The 8,522-nt window shown below is 34.6% G+C and overlaps 1 protein-coding gene across 1 annotated transcript; it reads left to right on the top strand.

The window, feature by feature from the left end:
- The first annotated feature begins 4,890 nt into the window (after nucleotides 1–4,890).
- Nucleotides 4,891–7,844, top strand: LOC149566308 (12-oxophytodienoate reductase 7-like). Its single transcript, XM_089819716.1, has 5 exons — nucleotides 4,891–5,038; nucleotides 5,268–5,408; nucleotides 5,641–5,771; nucleotides 5,891–6,073; nucleotides 7,178–7,844. The coding sequence occupies exons 1-5, from the start codon at nucleotides 4,938–4,940 to the stop codon at nucleotides 7,762–7,764; spliced, it is 1,143 nt and encodes a 380-aa protein (XP_089675842.1). The 5' UTR covers nucleotides 4,891–4,937; the 3' UTR covers nucleotides 7,765–7,844.
- Nucleotides 7,845–8,522: the final 678 nt, after the last annotated feature.

The raw sequence follows: 8,522 nt of genomic DNA, 5'->3' as shown, positions 1-8,522 counted from the left end.
ACAAAGCATTAGTAGTTTATGATCATGTCTTCATCCCACGATTGCCACATGCTGCAAATAGACCATTAGTAACACAAAAAATCACCTAATCTATGTCCTAGAGAGTGATAGGAACTTGAAATGCAGATTTTGATTGGTGCATGTGCTTATTGTGAACCTAGGTGTGCTCCGACAGTGAAAATTGCTCCCCAGAAGGCAAAAATGGCTCTGAACATCCCCAAGTGCACCCAGACAGTGCAGAATACATCAATGATGCAGTTGAGGCCCAGTTGGGTGCAGTTGGTAGTTTTAGGGCACAGTTGGGAAGTCAGGTGCAGGGTGTGGGGAAATGGGTGCCTAGTCAAGACCCAAAAACTGGAATTTTCAGAGCTACACTCCCAAGTGCACCACAACAGTGAAGACTGTGTTAATGACATAGTTGGGGCCCAGATGGGCACAGTTGGTAAGTTGGAAACAACAGAAAGAGGCTTTGGTGTCTTCTAGGCTCCTAAAACTGCTCCTAGGGGTCCCAAGTGTGCCCTGGCAGAGCAGAGTGCACCCTAGGACAGCAAGCTAACAGAATGTATGAAACAACATCATATAAGCATTTTACTAGACCCCCTAATTAATCTATGTGTGAAAAGGAAGAGAAGATAGTCGTTATACCCTTCCAAGTGAGCTCCTTCCTTGCACCTACAAGCACAAACAAGAAATCCCAAGTTAGATATGCATGTTCACGTCGGGTTCACCAAATGTAGGACCAGAAAAATGGGTTAAATGCATAACATACTATGAGAAAATCACAAAACTCAATCAACATACATTAGCACCCACTAGTCTACCATGAAAGCCAAACTAATTAAGAAAGAAATAGAAACCCCCTTTTTCGTTTGTAGCTCCCATGTTCTTCTTTCTTCTCCAAATGATTGTAGCTCCAATTCACCTATAGTGCACACAAGGTTGAAGCCAAAGCCTATAATGTGGATAATGCCATGAGAATACTTGAAGTGTGATTTTATGTGAGAGAGAGAATGCAACATGCAAAGAAGTAGAGACTCAAAGACTCAAAGATTTGGATTTTCAAAACTTCAGCATTCAGATCTGAAATGAGAGGAAAAGTGTCCATTTTATAATTTTCATGTAGGGTGAGAGCATTGGATTTGTCACCCACAGACATGCGATGTGGCAAGAGATTCCTATGACGCATATGACAAAATATGCCAAATGTAAGATTCTATGACACATGAGAGTCAAATTTGGCTAAATGTGGAAGAGAATCTATGACGCGTCATAAGATTCCTCAACCCACTTAAAGCCAAGAATCTATGACGAATAAGCCAAATAGGGACATGCGTAAGAGGTAATAATAATTCCTATGACACATATGATAGAATATGCCAATTGTGAGATTCTATGACGCATGCAAGTCAAACTTGGCTAAATGTGGAAGAGAATCTATGACGCGTCATAAGACACCTCAACCCACTTAAATCCAAGAATCTATGACAAAGAAGCCAAATAGGGACATGCGTAAGAGGTAATAATATTTGATTATGACAAATCTCAGCCAAGTGTCAAAGGAGGATCCACGAGGTGTCACATCCAAGTGTCATGATGACGCAATATTTTATGGAATATTTGAATTAAAAATCCTCTTCTTCCACAAAATAAGAATTAGTAGAAAATGGATTTAATGATGAAAAATGGAACTTAGGAAATTAAGAATTTCCATGGTTTGTAGATAATGAATCAATAAAATTAATTAATTGAGGATGATAATTGGGAAGAATAATTAGAAAGAATAGGATTAAATAATGGGTTATTTAATCCTATAGAGAAAATTAGCAGATGATTGGCCAAATTGATTAAATGAATGCGACTGTATCCTTTGATGAAAATGTGATGATGATGGATATTGAATAAGATGATGAAAAGGTAGACCAAAACCATGGTCAAATTAATTGATAGATCGAAATTGAGAACATGCCAAGGACACATGACATGAATAAATTGATATGTAACATTTAACCGACATTGTAAATGCTACAGGATTGAAATTGATTGATAAGGTTCGATCATAATAACATTGATGGACATTGTCAATATTATTAAAATGGTTGATGATGCCATGATCTGACATTGAAAGCCTCAACAATGTCAAAGATTGAATGACATGAATGATATTTTGACCTAGTACTGAGAGCCATGACAATACTAAGGTCAGATTGATAAGATTGATAAGTTGATAGGTTTTCGAGACACTGAAAGCCACAACAATGCCTAGGAGCGGATAAATGATGATTGATTTGGGATGTTTGATATGTTTTGGGTTGATTAGGACTGATTTCGAGTGATTCCGAGTTGATTTGGGGTGATTCCGAGTTGATTTGATATGATTTCGAGTTGATTTGATATGATTCTGAGTTGATATGAAATTGATGTGAAAGGGGATACAAATGACAAAATATGGTCAATCTGGCCAAAAGATCGAAGTTAGTAGAATGAGAAAATGGGACAAATTAGTATGAAGAAGTGATGAGGTTGTAGATGTGAACCATTTTTGAGTGTGTACAGAACCCTATTAGTAAATATTGGTTGTGATATGCATATATGATCAACACAAGTTTTAAGAACGATTTACCAATGGGTTGTGGTTCAGTTTCTTTAACAAAAAATAGACCCTTAAAATGACAATAATAATCTAATTTATGGAATTATAGGATCTTTTTAATCAATGAAATAAGAGGTACATATAAACTAGATATATAAATAAAGGTAAGTAGCATAGATAAAATGAGAGTAACGTTAGCATCTTTTGATCTATAGATCACAATTATTTTCCTACTTCTATCATGACAACTAGATTGTGGGCATGAGAGTATCATTATCATGACAACTAGATAATAGGCCTATTTCTAGAGCATGACAAGCGTCAAGCTCCTTAAGACGAGAAATGGATTTTGCAACATGAATCCTATTAGCTAAATTAATAGTTGTGATACATATATATGATCAACACAAGTTTGAAGAAATATTTTATAATGGTTGTGCTTTGTATCCTTATATAGATCAAAACTACTTTCTTACTTTTATCATGACAACTAGCTAGTCAAGATGATCTAGTAGCATTTATGTCCTTGGGTCTCTAGAATTAGATTATTTGCATACTTTTATCATGACAACTAGATAGTAGGCCTAACTCTAGAGAAAGATAAGGCCCAAGGCTCTATTAGCCAAGAGGTGTGGATTTTGCAACATTAATCCTATTAGCTAACTAGTGGTTGTCATATACATATATTATAAACACTTGTCTCAAGATAGCTTTAGTCATGAATTTTAATTTAGTTTCTTTAACAAAAAAATGGACTCCCTGAAATAATAATAATAATAAGCTAATTTGCAAAACCATAAACAATCTTGAATCAATGAGATTAGGTAGATCTAAAGTGATAATGATTTGAGGTAGAACTAGAGATAGCTATTAACACAAAGAGCACAAAACTAAATGTATAGACTGGATAAGAGGGATGTCATTGTCCATTGGTCTCTAGGTCATAATTATTTTCCTAGTTCTATCATAATAATTTTATGGTGGGTCTATCTCTAGAGTGAAAAAAGGCTTCATAAGACAAGACATGGATGTTGAAACATGATTCCTATTAGCTAAATAATAGTTATGTCATGCAAATATAATCAACATAATCCTTAAGAAAGCTTTACTAGTGGGTTGTGGTTTAGTTTCTTTAAAAAAATCTGGAATCCCTAAAATGACAATTATAAGCTAACTTATGAAACCATGGGGAATTTTGAATCAATGGCATGATAGGTAAATCTAAACTAGAGGGGTAACTAGAACAAGTAGCATAGATGAAAGGAGAGTAGCATTGGTGTCCTTTGATATATAGATAAAAATTGTTTACCTACTTCTATCATGATGACTAGATAGAGTGTCCTTGGATCTCTAGATTCAAATTATTTGCCTTCTTCTATCATGACAACAAGATAGAAGGTCTATCTCTAGAGAAAGACGAGGCTCAAGGCTCCATACAACAAGACATACATATTGCACTATGAATCCATTTAGTTAAACAATGTTGATATACATGTCTAATCAACACAAGTCTCAAAAAAGCTATGCATGAATTTCTTTAACAAAAATATAGACCTTAAATTGATAATAATAAACTAATTTATGAAACATAGACAATATTGAACTAATGACATGATATATAGAGATCTAAAATAATCATGATTAGTAGTAAAGATCAACATGGTTTTGAAGCTAAGCACCACCTCTAAAGATAAACATGGTTTTGAACTTAGTCACATATTTAAACAAACATGACAATCAATAATTGAAAAAAGCCCAGCCAAAAAAATTCAACCTCTAGAAAACAATTAAGAGCAAATTGGTGGTCTCCCTTAATGGAAACCATGAAAACAGACCAGCTTGACTTTACAAGTTTTATAAATTTTCCAGAAAGATTTGTGTCGCCGATACAGCCAAGATATGATATTCCGTGCACGATACCGGCTGTCGATGAGCGGCCGCCGCTGCACTTTATGTTTAGCAGGTACCCATTCTCCGCGTCACCGGCAAAAAACGTGGATTCCACCTTTATCTTTTCCTTGTTCAACCTGTGATTGCCAGTCGACCACGCCGCCCTTCTTTTTTCTTTCATTCTTCTCCGGATCTTCAGCACTAAAAAGACTGATCTTCTTTTCGCCACGCAACACATTTGGCCAACTCCATAATAAAAAAAAGGCTAATCATTTTGCCAACTAACCAAAAGATTACCGATTCCTTTGCTCCTAAACGACACTCATCTTTTCTTGCCGTAGATATTCCATTCACCTTTCCCTCTCTATATATATTTCCTCCCTCTCTTTTTATGTATTGCTGTATGAGACTATTGAAAAAAAGAATAATCTCTGCATAACTACTTACGGAAGAAACAATGGCGCCTGCTATCATGAATGGGGAAGATAATGTGATGGGTGATAAAGGACCCACTTTGCAAACTCCTTATAGAATGGCCCATTTCGTTTTATCCCATAGGTGAGCATATGAAGTGTAGTTCATTTCCAGCTTTTCTTATTCATGTTTACAAATCTAACTTTTAGTTTGTAAACTGTCATGTTCATTGTCTTGAACCTCCTCTTCTTGTGTTTATTTGTTTCATTTTACGTTGTCTCTTAGCATCTTGTCGTTAGCAGCTGTTTTGATGATGGATCATAGAGTGTAATTCTATACGTTTACATTTATAATATTTTATGTGCATGATCAGAATTGTTATGGCGCCAATGACGAGATGTAGAGCTTTAAATTATGTTCCGCAAGATTGCCATGTAGAGTATTACTCTCAGAGAACTACCAAAGGAGGGCTTATAATAACTGAAGCAAGTGCAGTTGCACCACAGGGAATAGGGTGAGTTTACTATTTTGAATATTTAAAAAAAAATTATGCTTTTAGACATTAAGGACTTTTATCTATGCATTGTTTTTAGTGGATAAGTGGTGGTGACATGATAGAATGATAATAAAATAGATCTTGAAGAGATTTGGACATTAACAATATTTTTATTCTTTATTTAATGTATTATTGCTAACATCAATTCGTTCCAAAACCTAACATGCTACTAAAAATATCTTTTAATCAGGTTTCCAAATTCACCTGGGGTTTACAATGAGGAGCAAATAGAAGCATGGAGGCGTGTGGTTAGTGCAGTTCATAAAAGAGGAGGGATAATTTTCTGTCAAATCTGGCATGTCGGCCGAGCTTCTCACATAGGTAAACTTTATTAATTAATTAATTAATTCTTTAGTCAACATACCCAAAGGAAGTTCATATAAAGTGTCACGTAAGGAGTAGTTTTTATTAATGATTACAATGTAAGTTGTGATGTGTAGTTTACCAGCCAGGAGGATTTCTGCCGGTGTCGTCCACCAATCAAGCACTGCCAGATCACTTGTCAATTCAGTTGCCGGACGGAAGTTATGATAGATATTCACCGCCACATGCATTGACAACGGATCAAATTCCTCAGATTGTAGAGCAATTCCGACGGGCCGCGAAGAATGCAATTTTAGCCGGTAAGCAATTCACTATATGAAGGAAAATATGCGTTTAACACATTTTAAGATTTGGTTGTATGAAGTTTTGTGTCAAATTATGTTATGTCAAGATGAGATAAGACATGACTTGTGGTTTCATATTCAACTTTTGTATTTGCATCGATTATATTACTTCTTCAAAGTGAAAATGTGAAGAAAAGAAAAAATGAAGAAAGTAGATAGTAGACGAAAATGATGGATGAAATTATAAGCAATAAAATTCTTAATAGAGACTAAAACTTAAAAATCATAATTTGTTTCCATAATTTATCTTAATATTATTCTTAAGATACTATTACTTTTAATTTTGCATGTGTCAAATAGTGGATTTGTTTTCTTCTTTTATATGGTTATAGCTTTTCGGTAGTTATTACAAATACATGAGCATTTGCCCACAAATGTCAAAAAGTGGTCATTTGGTTGCCAAATATTTGAGTCCAACAAACATGTGAGGACTTTTACATGCACAAAGGTCAAAGCATGGTTTTAGTCATTATGTCCTACAAACACATGAGGATTTGCATGTGCTTACATCCAAAAAATGGTGCTTTAGTAGTCTCAATAAGTGTGTTGCACACCCAATACTTATTCCTCTAATAAATTTTTTACCCACAACGACTAATACATGTAAGATATTTGAGTGGACTTATAACTATCATGTATTGTTTTTTCCTTAAGTACTAAATAATAGGAAGATTAGGTGAGCAAAAACATAGTGTTGAGCTACTTTTTCAATTATTATTATTACATAAAGACTCATGTATGGAATATTGTTAAAGATAGTAATTAAGGAAAACAATAGCTATTGAATGAATATCCTTATTTTCTTATTGAAAATGTAAGATTTAAAAAAAAAAGATTACTTACAAATTTGAAATGAGTTCTATTCATTTTTGGAAGAGATGAATTCATGTGAACTTCTCATCACTCGAAACATTTGTCAATAAAATTGACCTTATAAAACAACATTAACAATTCAACTTGTTTCAGAAAACATTTTCTGCTTATCAACTTATAAATACATTACCTATATTTATAAAAAGATGGAAATATAGTTGCTGAGATTTTCAAAACTCTGGACAGGATTCGACGGAGTGGAGATCCATGGCGCGCACGGCTACCTGATAGACCAGTTCAGCAAGGACGGCATAAACGACCGGTCCGACCGGTACGGCGGCTGCGTCGAAAACCGGTGCCGGTTCCTTCTCGAAGTAGTAAAAGCCGTGACCGATGAAATCGGCGAAGATCGAACGGCGGTGAGAGTATCACCGGTAATCGACCATTTACAGGCGAACGATTCAGATCCGCATGCTCTGGGTCTCTACATGGTGGAACAGCTAAACCACTTCCGCCTCGCTTATTTGCACGTCACTGAACCGCGGTTTACGGCGAACGGAACGGTGGATTTCAAAGGGGATTGCAGTTGGCTGAGAAGGGCTTATAACGGCACTTTTATTGCCAGCGGCGGCTATGATCAGGAGAAAGGGGAAACCGCTGTCAATAGCGGTTATGCGGATCTGGTTTCGTACGGAAGGCTGTTTATTTCTAATCCTGATCTGCCTCTGAGATTTGCTAATGGCGTTCCTCTTGCTCCGTATGACAGAACGACGTTTTATACTCACGATCACCTCATTGGCTTTACGGATTATCCGCCTCATTCGAATTCATGAGAAAATTTCAGAGGTTGTTTTGCCGTTTTGAGTGGAATAAATTTACAGTGTAATCAATATAATTTTGGTCTCATTCTTCATGGCTTGATATGTAGTAATTCTAAAATTTTGGCAATCTATAGATTTTTTTTGGATAAAGAATCAAATAAAGTTTTGTATTTTCACAACTTGTTTTTTTTACTACTAATGGTAGAGGCAGTAGTTTGGAAAGAAAAGTCAGGATAATATTTTGGCTATGATGTGATTTTCTTTTTTACATTTATTAATTATATAAATAAAAATTATAGAAAATTTTAAAAAAAGATTATTGTAGTTTAGTTTGATACCTCCTTCTCCAAAGAGTGTGGAGTGATCTAATATTATGTCATGTAATTTACATTGTAATCATTTAGTTTTTGTGTCATTGTTCAATACTCTCTTTGAGATTTATACTGAATTTTTGGTGATTTTAAGTTTTCTAATTAATTTTTTTTTTTTGTATTTTTACTATACTTTTAGTCTAATGGGACAAGTTTGTATTTGCTTAAAAATTTGAATCTTTTAAAAATATAGGTGTTTTGTGATATTAAAATATTTGATGTTATTGTCTCATTGATTCTATATGAAGTAATTTATAAATTTTGATAATTTGTTTTTCATTTTCAATATATATATATATATATATATATATATACTATTAGTCTAGTGGTAGAGTTTGTATTCTTTACAGAAAGATTGTCTTATCATAGTTCAATTTGGTGTCTCCTCCAATAAGTGTG

Source organism: Cupressus sempervirens, chromosome 3 (assembly GCF_028749045.1).
Source record: "Cupressus sempervirens isolate cs-2001-9-10 chromosome 3, ASM2874904v1, whole genome shotgun sequence".
NCBI lineage: Eukaryota > Viridiplantae > Streptophyta > Pinopsida > Cupressales > Cupressaceae > Cupressus > Cupressus sempervirens.
This window is presented reverse-complemented; position numbering and strand designations above follow the sequence as displayed.

Excerpts from the sequence above, each read along its gene's own strand:
- LOC149566308 (XM_089819716.1), top strand. The coding sequence starts at position 4,938 with ATGGCGCCTGCTATCATGAATGGGGAAGATAATGTGATGGGTGATAAA. Across the intron at positions 5,772-5,890 it reads CGGCCGAGCTTCTCACATAG|TTTACCAGCCAGGAGGATTT; the intron begins GTAAACTTTATT and ends TGTGATGTGTAG. Across the intron at positions 6,074-7,177 it reads GAAGAATGCAATTTTAGCCG|GATTCGACGGAGTGGAGATC; the intron begins GTAAGCAATTCA and ends AACTCTGGACAG.